This window comes from Sinohyriopsis cumingii, chromosome 10 (assembly GCF_028554795.1).
Source record: "Sinohyriopsis cumingii isolate HCF-2022 chromosome 10, ASM2855479v2, whole genome shotgun sequence".
Lineage (NCBI taxonomy): Eukaryota > Metazoa > Mollusca > Bivalvia > Unionida > Unionidae > Sinohyriopsis > Sinohyriopsis cumingii.
In genome coordinates, this window is record NC_142970.1 from 104,780,321 (window position 1) to 104,799,844 (window position 19,524).

Below are 19,524 nucleotides of genomic sequence, written 5' to 3' on the forward strand. Positions count from 1 at the left end.
TAACAGAAGGCACCGAGTTACCCATTCTCAAAGCCTGTTTTACAGCATCTGTAATATGCACACGGAATGAATCCATCGCTGTATACTTGAGTTATATCTCTTTAATCCACTGCAGCACCACCTCCTCATCAATCCAACCCTTCTACTGCACACGTACAATCAACCCTTTTGGTGCCTGAATATCTTTGAGCTCCCTCACACCATGAAAAATTATCACTGGCTGCAACACATCTCCTGCTGTGGAAACTGCAGTTACTAAGGTTATGTGCTTTTTATCTGCAACAGTCATGCGAATTCTCACACTTTTAACACCTTTCTTTTCGACAGTTCGTCCTGGAATGAGATCAAACTACATAGGAGTTTCATCCATGTTAATTATCATCTTGTCTTTGAAATCGTCTTCTTCTCTTCTTACCTATGAATTCGTGGCATAATTTTATTTTCTCCTTCAAATCTTCTGGGAGATGCTGGGCCATCGTTTTCCGTGAATGAAGCACAAGGTTGTGACACTTTAAAAAACATGTTGCCCAGTTCCTACTGGTTTGAAATTCAATTTCCAGACGTTCACTTGACACAAATTCCTTGGCATAAGCGTGTATAGTGTCCACACTAACAGGGATCTGCAGATCATGTTGGACGAGAACCCACATTGCAATTTTTCCATCAAACTCATTGCCATATGATACTGGTCTCCCACTCCTTGCAAAATGTCTCCATTCATTCAGCTGCTGAGAAAAATCTATTTCTGACCAATCTGCAATGGTTGATTTGGGGATTTTGAAATGTCTTGCTGCTACTCGAATTCCATGCAATTTTGAGAAATTTACAACTTCCTCTTTTGGCTCTAATGTAAAACGCCTGTAATGCCCTCGCCTAACATCATCATTTTCATAGGCATCATTTCTCTCCTGACTGGGGTCTCCAATTTCTTTTTGCAGCTGGTTCATTTTCATTTACATCACACTCCTCCTCTCTAGCACACTTTTTTTGGTCGAACTATGAGCCTCTTAGGTGAAGCTTTAGGCAACACAATTTCTTTCCATGAATGAGGCAAGGCCTCTTCACTACTTGAGTATCGCACTACAAACTTATCCATAACAGCGGAGATCTATAATGTGGTTTATTTTCTTGTATCTGTTTACCCCTTTATATATGCTATGTACACGATAACAATGACTGCGAGGAATCACTTTCTGTGCAATGTGTGAGAAGTTTCGTTTCAAAGTGTTCCATTTTTTTCTATTTATTTTCAAAATTCCAGTGAAAACCAATTTAAAGAAATCAAAGTTTTGCATCCCAATTTCGGCCGACTTTGTATACATATGTATAGTTAAAACAAATCCCCACACTAAAAGGAATCCGAAGTCTGCTTCTGGGGTCGGCTTGCTTTGTAATAACTTAACCTTTGTATTTGATATCCTACTGGTAAGTTCAAACAATGAGTTTATGTCTGTTACAAGGTGTGTTTATTTATCATCTGGACTTTCTGTATCTGTAATCATAATTGACACAAACGGGTTTCAAGTTCTTCAGTGTAAATAGTATACACAGCATTAACTTGCTTTAATAATACTTTTTATAACCCATGGAATCAAAGAGATTGTCATTTGTACTCACAGTGAATGTATTTCTAATCATGATTTCATATCATACACTCTTGGTTATTTTATACCTTACACCGTGTCATGTATGAATGGCAGGTGCTTTCAAGCAAAAATTGGAGTTGATAATTCTCATTCTCTCATTCCATGTGATTTTGCAGGATCCAGTTTTCATTCTCATGACATTCAAACTTTTGAGGACAACCAAATATAATTCGTTTCTCAATATTCATGTCAATGACCAGTGTGTTGTGTTGTCTGATGAAAGTTATAACACTATGGATGCATGCGCTACTTATACGGAGTTCGTGGATATATTTTTCCTTTAACAAAATGCTAATGTCAACCCAAAAATTTAATAAATGATAACAGTACAAGGTTAGATTCCTTCATTTTATTATCAAATAAGCATTTTATTTATCTATTTTATTGCAACATGTGGTGTGGCCGGTTGCTTGAGGTGGTGTGTGCAAATTGAGCACAATTTATTTCATTTCCTAAGTCTTGGGACACATGATGTAGGTTTAAAAAAATTCACCATAAGTTCTGGGACACAAAACAATTATTATTTTATTTTTATTTTTTGGTGTCCCAGTAAATGCAGTAAATAAGGTAGGTCTAGCACTAACTCAGATCATGGACCCAGGACTTGTCCAGTATGAAAGTGACTATTAGAATTATCACACAATTCTGACCCCATATTTTCTGTATTAATATTGGTACTAACATCATGGGGGTAAGCAAAGGCCCATAACTTCTCCCAACAGGTCGACAGCACATCCCTGGCTCGGGGTTCTGGATCTGCAACTGGTGAGACAAAGGTGTGCAGCTTGTAGTTCCACCTTGTTGCAAGCAGTTCATGCATCAGATGCCTCCAAAGTGTACCAATCCAAAGAAGAACCTATCAATGATGTTACCATTCCATATAAATAACTTTATCCTCTCTGATCATTTAGTCTTATGTAAGTTTGCTTGATTTGCTTAGCGACCTAAAATTGGTAACACCAATGAGGAAACTGTCAAGCCAACATGCTCAGGTCAGGTGAATTGATGCCACCCTGTGCGGAGAGGAAAGTCACCACTACAGAATTGTTAGAAATAATCAGGACTGACTTCCACCAGAGTTGGTCTTTCCAGAGCTGAAATGCATTTATGATCACTTTTATTTTTAGAATTTACCTGATGCCCATTTTCTGCTGACTGTACTAATACCCTGCAGCAGGTAGGCTACCCAAGCATATGTACTGTTGTCTCTACATATTGTCATTTACAAATGGGATTTCTCCAGAAGAATTCTTGTCGTAAACCAACTGTGGCTGCACACCTGATACAGAAATTATTGTACCTCATTTGTGATACTGACTTTCCAGTGGACAGGAAAAGGGTAATCCATAATGCTGGTGAAGCCCGGGCTGATGTTTAGAAAGACATAAAGGACAAAAACCGGCAAATTTTGTTGCAGTAAGAAAACTGAGGAAATATTCGCAATGCCATGTGAAAAGGGAGGTGAAAGAAGATAACTGATATTGAGGCTGACTGTACGCTCATCCCATTTGGATGTAAATTCACACAGATATTGCCATTTCTATTTTGACCTTCAGCAGAAGAATGAATTCATTGAGACAACTCAAGTTTATGATTGTACCCAACTTGCTGTTGGCATTTTTTGGTAAGGAATGGCCAGGAATAGAACTCCAGAGTGCTGCTTTCAGACAACATCTGCATTGTCCATTTATTTTCTGCTTGAAAGTTTTGTCCTTTTCCCAATATGATGGCACAACCATTAAAAGTGGAGAGAAGAAAGAGGAGGGCGTTGGATAAATGAATTCTGAACACCATTCAAAACGGTTTTGGTCAACCATCCACTTTACAGGAATAAGTTGATCCAACGTCATTAGAACTGCAGGTGTCTCATGCCCACTGGTAGGTTGTCTATGGGTGGTAGTGGTGCTAAGTAAGCATCGGAAGCAGAATGCTTGTCGGTATATAAACAAGGAAAGAGTGCTTCCTAAACTAATTCAGCTGTTGCCCACTGGCATAAGATTGGGGTCTACAAGACCCTTGTGATGTCAAAAATCTCTTTGTCTGGCTCTCCTTTGCCTTTTCTCCATTGTGGCAGGGACGGGTAATCCTAAACGAAGATACATGCTGTATGACAAACTGCTCAGTTAATGAATGACTCTAGCAATCTGAGGCATAAACTCCCATGTGCAATGGCTTGCCAATTTTCCATCATTCAGAAAATCACTAACGTCGACAGATCCAGCACTGAAGACGTGGTAATGATGTTTCTAACCAGCTTCGATGTGGCAAGTTCTTATTCACCATGTAGAACAGTGGGGCAGATATTAACTGCTGCTACATTCTAATTCAATGCCAGGAATTCAGTATGGCTTGCCGAGGAATGGCTTGTACTAACATGACAAGGATGTGGCTGGCACCAGGCTTTCTGAAAAGAAGACTTTACCTTTAGTGCTCCACGGGTCAGATACATTCCGACAACCAATAGCTAATTTCCTTGCAATTGCTGATCTGGGAAGCAGACAGAGGGAATTAATTATTCCTAATTGTTGATGTTGACAGATGCTTTGACGTTACAGTCATGTGTTGTGGTAATGGGTGGAGGACATTAAAAACCAGGAATACCCGATATATTTCTTCGCTGTCAACCTTAAAACTAAACTCCACACTCTCCATGGCCGGATCCAAGAATGGCTGTTATTCAGAGGCATCATCACACTCACTGTGTGAATACTCTTGGTCTCCATCTGATTCCATTTTGGGATAAACCATGCCCTTAGGTAATGATAATACAATGCCATCATCTTTAAAGAAACCACAAATAACACCCAGCCAGTATTTGGTAAACGTAGGAAATGCCACTTCTGCCAGGCAATTTAGCTGCACCTGGACAGACAGCTAGTTAGACACAGAACAGTTGTTCTGGTCATCAGAAGTCCTTAAATTGGACTAGTTTACTCTGGTACTGTTCATGCCAGCAACACGGCTGGACAGAAATCATTTCTGCTGCTATCCCTATCTTGATATGCATGTATTAGCATTTGCTTGGCTATATAGAAATATCTTTGACTAAGGTTCCCATCCTTATAAATATATGAAGCCATATGACTAAGTAAATGGTCAATTTTAACATGAAGATTCATGTATTCAAGTCTGAACTGGTCAGGCTGGACAGCCTGATCCAGTGGATTAAAAAAATACCCCATGTTTCCAGTCTTACAGGCCTGAAGATAAAAATCAGACTTGCAGGGGGACCTACACTGACTGGGCTACATCAAAATGGAGAAAGTCACCCCACCCCCCATTGTATCCATATTACCTGTGAAATTTGGAAATATTAATAAAATGTGGCCAGAAGTCTGAACTGCATTGCTCTCTCCTGTACCAGTCAACACACATGTTGTTGTAAGACCGGCATATCCAACTGCAACTGCAACACATCTGAATTCGTCCCAAAATCTGATGATGTCATAGTGCGTATTTATCTTCCCTTTGTATTTCTTGCATTAAATGACCTCTTTCTGATACATTAAAGTAGTAGAAACAATTGATAATAAACATGTCAGTGTGATGATAATACATTAAATAACACCCATTATAAACAGAGAACAAGCAACCAAAACAACATGCCAAAATACCTGCAAGTCAACATGCATCAACAGATGCACAGTATTACAATAAAAGTATCTGGTCTCACATCATACAGTTACTTCCCTGCTATCCACTATTTTATTGTTTATGTACACCTTTATTTAATATTTCTATAATTTCTAATTCTGCAGTCAAACTATAGCTATTATGATCCATACAAAATAGGAAAATTCAAAAAGACCAATTAATGTATGTTTTGTTAGCGACAAATGGATTAATCAAATTTCTCAGATCACTCACCTAAAATATAGGATTGATCCAATCTCATGCTGAAATCTAAGGAACAGATCCATTTCATCTTTGTCCTGAATCCTAACAGACCCCGACCTATTTATTTCATCCAAGAGACTGATTCTCACAACCTAAAGTAAAGAAATGTAAAACGTTTTGGTCTGACAACTACGGTGACATATATAAGAAACATGATAAACATGTCTGACAGACTTGCAAACATGATGAACACATCTGACAGACATGCAAACATGAAAGCCACATCCGACAGACTTGTAAGCATTATAAACACAGTGGATTTGAATGTCATGATAAACACATCTGACAGACTTGCAAACCTGATAAACACATATGACAGACTTGCAAACATGATGAAGCACAATGGATTTGAGTATGTTATGATGAACACAGCTGACAGATTTGCAAACATGATAAAAACATGACAGACTTGCAAACATGGTAAACACATCTGATAGACTTGCAAACCTGATAAACACAGCTGACAGATTTGCAAACATGATAAACACATCTGACAGACTTGCAAACCTGATAAACACAGCTGACAGATTTGCAAACATGATAAACACATCTGACAGACTTGCAAACATGATAAACACATCTGATAGACTTGCAAACCTGATAAACATATGACAGATTTGCAAACATTATGAAGCACAGTGGATTTGATAAACACATCCGACAGACTCGCAAACATGATAAACACATCTGACAGACTTGCAAACATGGTGAAGCACACTGAATTTGAATACGTCATGATAAACACATATGACAGACTTGCAAACATTATGAAGCACAGTGGATTTGAGTATGTCACGATAAACACATCTGACAGACTTGCAAGCATTATAAACATGGTGGATTTGAATATTTCATGATAAACTCATCTGACAGACTTGCAAACATAAAGAATCACAGAGGATTTTGAGTATTTCATCATTAACATCTGACAGACATGTAAACATGAAAACAATGGATTTGAGTATGTCATTATTAACATTTGCAAGACATGCAAACATGAACACACTGGATTTGAGTATTTCATGATTAGCATTTGACAGACTTGAACACATGCAAACATGAACACAATGGATTTGAATATGTCATTATTGACATTTGCGAGACATGCAAACATGAACACACTGGATTTGAGTATTTCATGAATAGCATTTGACAGCCTTGCAAACATGCTGAACAAGGTTTATTTGAGTATGTCATGATTAACATTTGACAGACTTGAAAATTTAATGGTAAATATGTTATAATGTTCTGGAAAATGTTTGAACCTAATATGTCCATTTAATGTTATCTTTTCAGCAATTTTTGAAAAGAAATAATATGTTACTAATTTTCAGATTTTTCATTTTTCATGAAAAAATGTTTCCCAATTTCTTAGATTTTTCCTGCTCATTGTACCTTGGTACCAGAAGATTTTAGTGTCATGATTGCTTGCTCCAGTGGGAGCCAACGGGCAGGTTTTTCTTCCCCCCAATGAGGTTGCTGTGATGCCAGCTTGACAATGATTCTTTTCAATTCCTCCAGCCTGGGGTCATGTAGGGTGTTATCGATGGCAATATCGCACAACAGGTGGACTATGGTTGGCTTATCTTTCAATATGCGACGGATTTCCATGAAGTACTTGCCAATAACTTCCTGTCGACACTTCTGCAAGGAAAATAAATTAACCCATGGCAGGATCACATGCAGTTTGTGACATTGTTAAGGAGGATCACACTAATGCGTTCTTTAATTTTAAATCACATGCTTTACAAAGAAATCCATTAATTCAGCAAAGGAATCCATAATTTGTTTTCCTAAGTTCACATCAATGTAATCACATGCATAGAACAATCATGTGTCTACAGTAAATAAAGTCTTGATCCACTACAATTTTCTTCTGGTGGTTTGTTTGTGATTATGACAATAAAAAAGTCACCCACTGAATGTCACCAGTGACAACTACAACCATATTGTCCTTTGGGACCTGATAAACTGTGTACCTATCAAAACAATGGATTTCTTACATTTTCCTGTCCACACCTTGGTAGACACAAGTCATTGCTTTTGCTGAAATGTCTTTCAGTGAAAACCAAAGGTTGATATGACCATCCATTCATGAGGAATACCAACAAGAAGATTTTCAAGCTGGCCACTGTGGTAGCCATATTGGACATTAAATCGGCACCATTTTTATTTGGATTTTCATGGTAATCATCCACATCTTTTTGGAGGAATGGTGATAACAAACTGGTGCTAAATTACAATGAGTGACAGACAGCAGATCATCCCATAAGCTCTTCTAGTCATTGACATGTAGAGCTAAAAATCAGTTTTGCTGATGTGTAAGTCATAAAGATTTGAAAAAAGCCTGACAAGAATGAACTTCATTTAGTTCTTCTGGTCTGCAACCAGAAAGGTAAATGAGCTTTACAATACAAATTAGGGCACTTCTCAAGGAAATAATGATGTGTTGGAAGCACCATGCCCAAGCACCATCCCATACATGTTTGCAGAAGAATGGACCATAAACACAACATATACAACACAAATACACATCACCAATAAAATCGGAGGATTCTTGTTAAAAGGTCCAATCAAGAAACCACAAGCCAACTAATTACTGAATATTAAACAATTTTTAAATTGCAGGTTAGATTATCAAAAGCAAACAACGAAATAAGGATATATATATATACATGTTTGCTACTATTATCTGTATGAATCCCGTATGTAATCATCCTTAAAGCCTTGTTTAGCAGTAGATCGATTGTCCATTTTTTCATAACATTTGTTGTCTAAAGGCATCTCATCTTGTAAAAATTGTGTTATATATTATATTGTGTATATATATATACAGTACCAACCAATTATTGGGGTAGGAGGGAAGGCGAAATTACATCAGAGAAGAAATATTTTTTAAAGTTAGACAGAAAAAGACAAAACAATCTGAGCCGCCAAAAGTTCCCCAGAAAACGAGGGGCCTGGAATGTTTACCCATCCATTTCAAACTGAGATTAAATGGTCAGTGTTTACTCTATACTCTTTTCAATACAATTGTTTTAAAATAAATATAGCACCAACTAAAGATGTTATTATGAAACATATGATAACTTCAACAAGATCCATGAAGAAAAAGATAAAATGTACACTTCATACTTTAATTATTTGTAGAGTTTTAATACAATGTACACCTCATACTTTAATTATTCATTGAGTTTTAATACAATGTGCACTGTCTCTTTTAAACTTTTATCGAGTTTTAATAAAATGTACACCTTCTCTTTTAAACATTTGTCGAGTTTTAATAAAATGTACACCATCTCTTTTAAACATTTGTCGAGTTTTAATAAAATGTACACCATCTCTTTTAAACATTTGTTGAGTTTTGATAAAAAGTACACTGTCTCTTTTAAACATTTGTCGAGTTTTAATAAAATGTACACCGTCTCTTTTAAACATTTGTTGAGTTTTAATAAAATGTACACTGTCTCTTTTAAACATTTGTAGAGTTTTAATAAAATATACACACTATAAATTGGGGATACCAATCTAATCCCTTTCCCTAGTCTCAGCTAGTTGTACAACCTCTCCCTAATGGGAGGAAGCAACATTCCTTCTTAGGTATAAGGTATGAATTGCACCACCTCTCTAACTAGCGTTAGTAACTCGCTGTCATAAAATTGGGACAGAAAAACATGCAAATCTGTGCACAAGGTGAGCAATGCATCAACTCTCTCTTGGGAGGAAGCAAAGTGCTGTCCTGAACGTGAAGAATGTCTGACATCTCCATTTCAGTGTGAGGCAACAGACTCCTCAAATATTGTAGTCCCTCCTTCTGGAGGGCCTCAAATGCCATTGATGAAGTTTGTCTCTGACTCCTGGGACCCTGAAGTATACTTCTGAGCTGAAGAGCTAAGCCTCTCACACATCCATGCGGGGGGGGGGGAGGGTCTGAATGAGAAATCTAAAAAATTCAGATAATGAGAGGGAATAGAATGAGCTGAATCACCTAATTCCAGGTTTCAGAAGGCCAAACTTTGTAATATACACCTAGAAGCAATAGACATTCTGAGTGAGTGTAATGTACACCTAGGAGCAATAGACACATTCTGAGTGAGTGTAATGTACACCTAGGAGCAACAGAAGCAATAGACAAATTCTGAGTGTTATGTACACCTAGGAGCAATAGACAAATTCTGAGTGAGTATTACACTCACTCAGAATTTGTCTATTGCTCCTAGGTGTACATAACACTCAGAATTTGTACATTATGTACAACTAGGAGCAAAAGACACATTCTGAGTGAGTGTTATGTACACCTAGAAGCAATAGACATTCTGAGTGAGTGTAATGTACACCTAGGAGCAAAAGACACATTCTGAGTGAGTGTGATGTACATCTAGGAGCAACAGAAGCAATAGACAAATTCTGAGTGAGTGTTATGTACACATAGGAGCAATATACACATTCTGAGTGAGTGTAATGTACACTTATGAGCAACAGACACATTCTGAGTGAATGTAATGTACACGTAGGAGCAACAGAAGCAATCGACACATTCTGAGTAAGTGTAATGTACACCTAGGAGCAATAGACACATTCTGAGTGAGTGTAATGTACACTTAGGAGCAACAGACACATTCTGAGTGAATGTAATGTACACCTAGGAGCAACAGAAGCAATAGACACATTCTGAGTAAGTGTAATGTACACCTAGGAGCAATATACACATTCTGAGTGAGTGTAATGTACACTTAGGAGCAACAGACACATTCTGAGTGAATGTAATGTACACCTAGGAGCAACAGAAGCAATAGACACATTCTGAGTAAGTGTAATGTACACCTAGGAGCAATAGACACATTCTGAGTGAGTGTAATGTACACCTAGGAGCAACAGAAGCAATAGACACATTCTGAGTAAGTGTAATGTACACCTAGAAGCAACAAACACATTCTGAGTAAGTGTAATGTACACCTAGGAGCAATAGACACATTCTGAGTGAGTGTAATGTACATAGGAGCAACATAAGCAATATACACATTGTGAATGAATGTACGAAGGGACCTTCTTATGACCACACTGCCCACAGATTGTCCTGAGGTTATTCAGAAAATAAAATCATGACAATATAAGTAAATGTCTTGAGTACACTCACCTGCAGTATATTCTAAGTATCTACATATTCATGCATAAAAATAAGCAATGGATAACTCATTTCTCTGTTTCTCACTGTAACCTTTTATTGAACAGAAAACTACAAACACACATCTCTATTTAGTTCAAAAGAAATGACTAAACATTTTTTAAATTTATACCAACTCTATAAAACATTTTTAACTTATAGACATTTTAAATGCCAGATAAATAAATAAACAGACAGACAGATAGATAGATAGATAGATATATAGATAGACAGACAGGTAGACAGATAGACACACACCTCTGGAATCTTATCCACATGTGTTCCTACCAGAATCACAGCAGGGATGCCAGACTGAGAGGATGGTGTACAGGAATGTATGGCATTAAGCCAAATCTCAACCAGCTCTAAAGATGAAACAGTAAAAATACTTTAAATAAGCATTTCTAAAATAGTAATAATAATAATAATAACTGCAGTGACACCACAATAATAATTAGTTACAAAGCAGTTTTGTATCATCTTATATTAAGCATTAATATCTTAATATCTATCTTAAGTATCATTAAAGAAATATATTTTACCAGAAATAAATTGGTTTCTTCTTCAAATATGTTAGCCGATTATAGTACCTATTAGGAATATATAAGGGGAGGAGGGAGATAAATTCCCTTAAACTGGAGAGGCCACATATTCCAGTCCCTTAAGATCTGTGAGTCATTTTCTAGATAATGCAACTGGAGAAAAAACTCCATATGTCAGGGAGTGGCTTTGAAAGGAAAACATTTTCCCTCCAAAAATCCAGCAGAAGTCATGATGCTACATCTTTGTGAAGGTGTCGAAGGTCCCAGGAAGGTAGCCTGATGTTCCACAGCAATAGGTCACACAAGTTCAGTTGTGCCTTTTAAAAGCCTTGTGGGATAAAAGATCTCACAGATAAAAGCTGGAGAAAGTGAACTCAGATCTCCATCCCACAGCTTGGACAATGTCATCAAGTATCCGTCTGGCATGTCATCATGTACCTAATTGTTCCTGGTGTTTATCATATCAGAGACCCATAGTATGAAGTTAGTTATTGGAGGTATCATTGCCTGAAGTGGTATAATGTGTTCTTGGACACACCACCATGTGAAGAATTTCCATCTAGCTTAGTATGCGTTTAAAGCACACAACCATCTTGCACAAGTGATTGTCCAACCCACTGGATGTGAGAATTGTTTGCACCAGAAGGCTCATTTAATATGGTCCAGATATACAGGTTCAGCAGCTTTGGATTGCAATGAAATACCTTCCGTCATGGCTGCTTGAGTGGATGAAAGGGTATCTCCATTTTTCTAGGCATTTCCATTGCATGATTGCTGAGGTCGTTGATTAAAGTCTTTTGCCAGTCCGATTAGAGCAATGAGAATGAGTCAACACTGAGATTCTTTTAATCCTCTATCATCTTCGGAATCTGAGATGTCAGAGGTTAAGTGTACTCATTCAGTCTGTTCCAGTCAACGGAAAGAGCACTGAATGCCCTGATGGCTTTCAGATAAAGGATTTGTGAGACAAAAATTGAGAGTTTACCATTCCACCTAGTTGCAAATATGCCCAACATAGGTCAATCCCAACAGGCACATATATGAATGAAAACCATGGGATGATGAGACCATTCCATTTTATTGAGATGATTCTTCCAGGACAGCAAGTCCACTATTAGCCTGAAAAATGTCAAACTTGTATCGATTGTGGGAGTTTGGTCCAATGGGCAAAGTATCAAGCTTCCATTTTGACAATAGAATTAGTGTAGTGGGTGCATAAATAGGTGACTCAATCAAGTCAGTTCAACTGGGAATGAACTGAATAGATAAATGATGTTGGTCTAGGCGAATTGCAGAAACTTCCTGGAAGATGTGTATATATGGGGATGTGAAGATACATATCTTGGAAGTCCAAACAGATTGCATAGTCTTTCTTCTGGATAGTATTCTACACTCATCATGGAAATTCCATCATGAACAAAGGTGAAGGTGCCTGGATGGCATTTAGAACCCATCATGAACCAAGGAACATGCATGAATTGAGTGTGCTCTGGTCAATGACAAGGTGAAGAATGTTGTTTGCCTTGGGAAGCAGAATTAGCCTCGAATGGAAGCAAGGTAAAATTACAATGTGAAGAATTTTATTGTTCTTTTCTGGAGAAGGTTGTTGATTCCTTGCTGCAAAGTATCAACTTTGAATGGGTCCATGAGGACATTTGTAGCTGAGGAAACTCTGGCCAAATACAGATATGTGCTGAAGGTGATATTGAGTCCATGGTAGGATCCATCTATGACTGTTGGAAAGCTAGATAGATACTTGATGACAAGCTAGATAGGCACCTGATGACAACCTAGATAGGTACTTGATGACATGCTAGATAGGTACTTGATGACAAACTATGTAGGTACTTGATGGCATGCTAGGTAGGTACTTGATGGCATGCTAGAGAGGTACTTGATGGCATGCTAGATAGGTACTTCACAAGCTAGATAGTTATTTCATGGCATGCTCGATAGGTACATGATGACATGCAAGATAGGTACTTGATGACAAGCTAGATAGGTACTTGATGACATGCTAGATAGGTATTTGATGGCATGCTATATAGGTACTTGATGACATGCAAGATAGGTACATGATGACATGCAAGATAGGTACTTGATGACAAGCTAGATAGGTACTTGATGACATGCTAGATAGGTATCTGACGGCATGCTATATATGTACTTGATGACATGCTAGATAGGTATTTGATGACATGCTATATATGTACTTAATGACAAGCTAGAAAGGTACTTAATGACATGCTACATAGGTACTTGATGACATGCTCGATAGTCAATTGATTACAAGTTAGATAGGTACCTAATGACTTGCCAGATAGATATGTGATGGCATGCTAGATAGGTACTTGATGGCATGCTAGATAGGTACTTCACAAGCTAGATAGTTATTTCGTGGCATGCTAGATAGGTACTTCATGACATGCTAGATAGGTACTTGATGACATGCTAGATAGTTATTTCATGGCATGCTAGATAGGTACTTGATGGCATGCTAGATAGGTACTTCACAAGCTAGATAGTTATTTCATGGCATGCTAGATAGATACGTGATGGCATGCTAGATAGGTACTTCATGACATGCTAGATAGGTACTTGACAACATGCTAGATGGGTACTTGACAACATGCTAGATAGGTACTAGATGGTATGCTAGATAGGTACTTCACAAGCTAGATAGTTATTTCATGGCATGCTAGAAGGTACTTGATGACAAGCTAGGTAGGTACTTGCTGGCATGCTAGATAGGTTCTTGATGGCATGCTAAATAGGTACTTCACAACCTAGATAGTTATTTCATGGCATGGTATATAGGTACATGATGACAAGCTAGATAGGTACTTAATGACATGCTAAGTAGGTACTTGATGACATGCTAGGTAGGTACTTGATGACATGCTAGATAGGTACTTAATGACATGCTAGGTAGGTACTTGATGACATGCTAGATAGGTACTTAATGACATGCTAGATAGGTACTTGATGACATGCTAGATAGGTACTTAATGACATGCTAGGTAGGTACTTGATGACAAGCTAGATAGGTACTTGACGACAAGCTAGATAGTCAATTGATTACAAGTAGCTGATGACATGCTAGATAGATATGTGATGCATGCTAGATAGGTACTTGATCGTATGCTTGATAGTGTTAGGTACTTGATGGCAGTCTAAAAAGGCACTTGATGACAAGCTAGTTACCTCACGGCATGCTATATATGTACTTGATGGCATGTTAGATAGGTACTTGATGTCAAGCTATATAGTTTCTTGATGACAGGCTAGATAATTATTTCATGGCATGCAAGATAGGTACTTGATGACAAGCTAGATAGGTACTTGATGATAGGCTAGATAGGTACTTGATGACTGGCTAGATAGGTACTTGATGGCATGCAAAATAGGTACTTGATGACAAGATAGATAGGTACTTGATGACAGGCTAGATAGGTACAAGATGGCATGCAAGATAGGTACTTGATGAGAAGCAAGTTACTTCATGGCAGGCTATATAGGTACTTGATGACATGCTAGATAGTTAATTGAAGACAGGCTAGATAAGTACTTGATGACAGGCTAGATAGTTACTTGAAGACAGGCTAGGTAGGTACTTGAGTGCATTCTAGACAGTTACTTGATGACAAGATTGATAGGTACTTGATGACAGGCTTGGTAGGTACTTGCTGACAGGCTAGATAGTTACTTGATGACAGGCTAGATAGTTACTTGTTGACAGGCTAGATAGGTACTTGATGACAGGCTAGATAGGTACATGATGGCATGCTAGATAGGTACATTTTGACATGCTAGATAGGTACTTGATGACAGGCTAGATAGGTACTTGATGACAAGCTAGATAGGTACTTGATGACATGCTAGATAGGTACTTGATGACAGGCTAGATAGGTACTTGATGACAAGCTAGATAGGTACTTGATGACATGCTAGATAGGTACTTAATGACAGGCTAGATAGTTACTTGTTAACAGGCAAGATAGGTACTTGATGACAGACTAGATAGTTACTTGATGACATGCTAGATAGTTACTTGTTGACAGGTTAGATTGGTACTTGGTGACAGACTAGATAGTTACTTGTTGACAGACTAGATAGGTACTTGATGACAGACTAGATAGTTATCGGTACTTGATGACATGCTAGATAGGTACTTGTTGACAGGCTAGATAGGTACTTGATGACAAGCTAGATAGTTACTTGTTGTGAAACTAGATAGGTACTTGATGACATGTTCGATAGGTACTTGATGACATGCTAGATAGTTACTTGTTGACAGGCTAGATAGGTACTTGATGACATGTTATATAGTTACTTGATGACAGGCTAGATAGGTACTTGATGACATGCTAGATATGTACTTGATGACAGGCTAGATAGGTACTTGATGACATGCTAGATAGGTACTTGTTGACATGCTAGATAGTTACTTGTTGACAGGCTAGATAGGTACTTGATGACATGCTAGATAGGTACTTGATGACATGCTAGATAGGTACTTGATGACATGCTAGATAGTTACTTGTTGACATGCTAGATAGTTACTTGTTGTCAGGCCAGATTGGTACTTGATGACAGACTAGATAGTTACTTGTTGACAGACTAGATAGGTACTTGATGACAGACTAGATAGTTATCGGTACTTGATGACATGCTAGATAGGTACTTGTTGATAGGCTAAGATAGGTACTTGATGACAAGCTAGATAGTTACTTGTTGTGAAACCAGATAGGTACTTGATGACATGCTCGATAGGTACTTGATGACAGGCTAGATAGTTACTTGATGACATGCTAGATAGTTACTTGTTGTCAGGCCAGATTGGTACTTGATGACAGACTAGATAGTTACTTGTTGACAGACTAGATAGGTACTTGATGACAGACTAGATAGTTATCGGTACTTGATGACATGCTAGATAGGTACTTGTTGATAGGCTAGATAGGTACTTGATGACAAGCTAGATAGTTACTTGTTGTGAAACCAGATAGGTACTTGATGACATGCTCGATAGGTACTTGATGACAGGCTAGATAGTTACTTGTTGACAGGCTAGATAGGTACTTGATGACATGCTCGATAGGTACTTGATGACATGCTAGATAGTTACTTGTTGACAGGCTAGATAGGTACTTGATGACATGTTATATAGTTACTTGTTGACAGGCTAGATAGGTACTTGATGACAGGCTAGATAGGTACTTGATGACATGTTATATAGTTACTTGATGACAGGCTAGATAGGTACTTGATGACAGGCTAGATAGGTACTTGATGGCATGCTAGATAGTGATAGGTACTTGATGGCAGTCTAGATAGGCTGTTGATGATATGCCAGATTGGCTCTTGACAACATGTTAGATGGCTATGTGATGATATGCAAGACTGGTATTGATTGTTGATGACATGCTAGACTGGTATAGGACTTGATGACATGCTAAATACCTGGGACAAGGTAGGTAGGGATATGGCAGGTAGGGAAATACATCATGATAGAATCAAAGAAGCTGTGCTGATTATGCTCTATCTGAATTCATTAAGGCTTTTAAATCTTACCTGGCTTTTGACTCATCTGTACCTGAATTCATTAAGGTTTCTATATCTTACCTGACTTTTGATTTGTCTGTATTTGAATTCATTAAGGCTTTTAAATCTTATATGACTTTTGACTCATCTGTTTCCTGCTTTTGTTTTACCTTATGCCAATATGAAATGTCTTGCATGGCAATGTGTTTTTTTTTTCTCTTCTTATGCATGGACTTATTTTCTTTTACTTTTTGACTTTGTGGGTAGATAATTATCTGTCTGCTGTCTCCAGTATCAACAGTCCCAGACGAACATACTTTACTTACCATGAACTTGACATGGTTTTATCCCCTGTGTATCAAGGAAACACTCATCTTTTATTAAAGCTGTAATTTGTTGGCTGAGATCTATGACCAAGAGATATACCGCACGATAGCTCAGGAAAGTCTGGTGAGTAGTGTAATAAACATATTGTCCAGCAAAATCCCACATTCCCAATGCTGCATATTCCACCATACTCTTCTCCAGTTTGTCTGAATTCTCATTGACCAATTGGAGGATTTCCATCACTGCATCCTTCTTATTTTCTCTGGACTCTTCCTCACTGCTTGCTTCAGGGCTCAAAATGGTAATGGGAGATTCTACAGGCTGAGAAAAAGTATGTCTGACTTCTTGATCAATATCTTGCTTGGCCCTGACTGATAGATCATGTTGAGTGAGTCCATTATCATGTTTTTCACTGACGACATGGGCTTCCATCTCTCTTGACACCTGCTCTTTGTCCTTTGACTTCTGAACTTGCTCATTTAAAAGCTTTACAAGCCGCTGAAGTCTCATGTATTGCTCTGCGTCTAAAATAAAGAATATAATCAAAATAATTTGACCATTGCAAAACATTGACTAGTTATATGGACAAAGATGGCAAAGCAAACATCGGATTCCACTACAGGTTCAAGTATTCACTGTCCAGGATCTCTGCTCTAGGGCTGTGGAAATGTTAAAAGAAGCCTGTTGTTTAGCCTTGTCACAAAGAAGTCCACCAAAGGACTCTCACAAAGTCCTAACAGGGAAGTTGGTCTGGGTTGGTACATAGACCATTTAATCACAACGGCATCAGCGATACTTTATTCTGAGTCATGGAGAAGACAATTATCAACAAGCCAGCTTGGAAAGACACTAAAATAAATAACAAAAGGAATAATACCCTGTACAGACTATAAGAATGTGATGTGTTCAATCATTAGTGTATACATATAATGGTTAAGACCGGTGTGTTACCTCTTTCCAGAGAATAAAAAGGCAAAAGTCAGATTAAATGGAAAATGAATTTCAGTGATTCAAAGTGAATTAAAACAAACAAATTGAAAACAGAATCAAAATGAGGCCATGAACCAAACTTGCAAGGATGGGGACAAACGTAAACCTGAAACCTATGTGTGTATCTGTGTGTTAGGGTGGGGGAAGGTAACCTAACTGCATGGTTATGAAAAAAGATACAATAAAACAAATGTCAACAATTCGAAAGAGCTAATTACACACTTTAAATATGATGCAGGTAATGAAAATTCTCATTTGTATGAGCCAATATAAAGGCAATTGTCTTCAAAAGAGTAATAAAAACTTCTGTGATGGTAGTTACCAAAAAAGAAAGAGTGGTAGTATACATAGGCCAGGGTCATGGGTTAGACATGAGTTAGGGTTAGGGTTAGTACACATAGGCCAGGGTCATGGGTTAGACATGAGATCTTCCCAGAATTCACCATAAGGGATACTGAATTCACATCACACAGTCAAGGGTAATTTCCATCTAGGAAAGTGTAAAGCACATAACACCAGCAGATAATACATTTAATGATGATCAAAGACGTCTGCCAATAATAGGGTTCCTTTATTGCACATGCATGTTATTTTACAGTGATATACATGTAGGCTTTGATAATCGCTGGTAATGTCTCTACTGTTACATGCAGTTAATTCATAGGATGTTGTGCAGTTGTTGTAACATAAAACTGCTACCAATAATGGAGGCAATAATGAAGATATACAACTTAAGTCCTAGCTTTTTCCATTGAAAGGTATTTATCAAACATATTTCAAACACAATATACACATTGTTTTGTTGAAAACCTCATATCATAATTTTCATTCACGTGGAGTAGTGACAACTAAACTTTCAAGTCAATTTGTCACAGCAGCCATATTGGATGTATGATTAGCACCATTTTCATTTAGGACCAACTTAAGTTTCATATGAAGTCTACTGGTGAAAATCTCATGTTGATAAATCAATCCTTTGGAAAGAGTGACAAAATTTTCAAGATATTATTTTCCGTTCAGAGATCTGCAAATTTTAACATGTCTGCTGTGGTGGCAATATTGGATGTCAGATTGGCATGATTTTCACATACATGTATGACCAATTGGACACGATAAGAAGCCTTCTGGTAAACACACCCCCATATCAATATGAATATTTATTCAAGCAAATTTTATAAAGGAGATTTTCAAGATGGTGGCTTTATTTGAAGTTCTCACCATTTTTATATATGACCTAATAGTCATTATAAGAAGTCTTTCAGTAAAAACCCTTCAAGAGTAGTGACAACAAGATTTTCAAGATGGATGCCATGACAACCATTCTGAAATCAAATCTGCACCTTATTTATGGCAACATAAACGTTACAGCTTAAATAATATCTGCAAGAGAATGGAATAAAAATACCAAGAGATG

The 19,524-nt window shown here is 37.6% G+C and overlaps 1 protein-coding gene across 2 annotated transcripts in view; it reads right to left on the reverse strand.

Annotated features, from left to right (window-relative positions):
* LOC149790763 (uncharacterized) overlaps positions 1-19,524 on the reverse strand; it is a 305,048-nt gene that overhangs the window by 55,272 nt on the left and 230,252 nt on the right. For both annotated transcript variants that reach the window (XR_016423898.1, XM_089972831.1), the window contains exons 5-8: positions 17,120-17,644; positions 10,966-11,072; positions 6,939-7,187; positions 5,514-5,635 (exon numbers count right to left, since the gene is read on the reverse strand). Coding sequence is in view for 1 of the 2 variants with exons in the window: in XM_089972831.1 (XP_089828957.1) it covers positions 5,514-5,635; positions 6,939-7,187; positions 10,966-11,072; positions 17,120-17,644 (1,003 nt within the window). In the remaining variant the exon portion in view is untranslated. The remainder of the gene's footprint in view (positions 1-5,513; positions 5,636-6,938; positions 7,188-10,965; positions 11,073-17,119; positions 17,645-19,524) is intronic.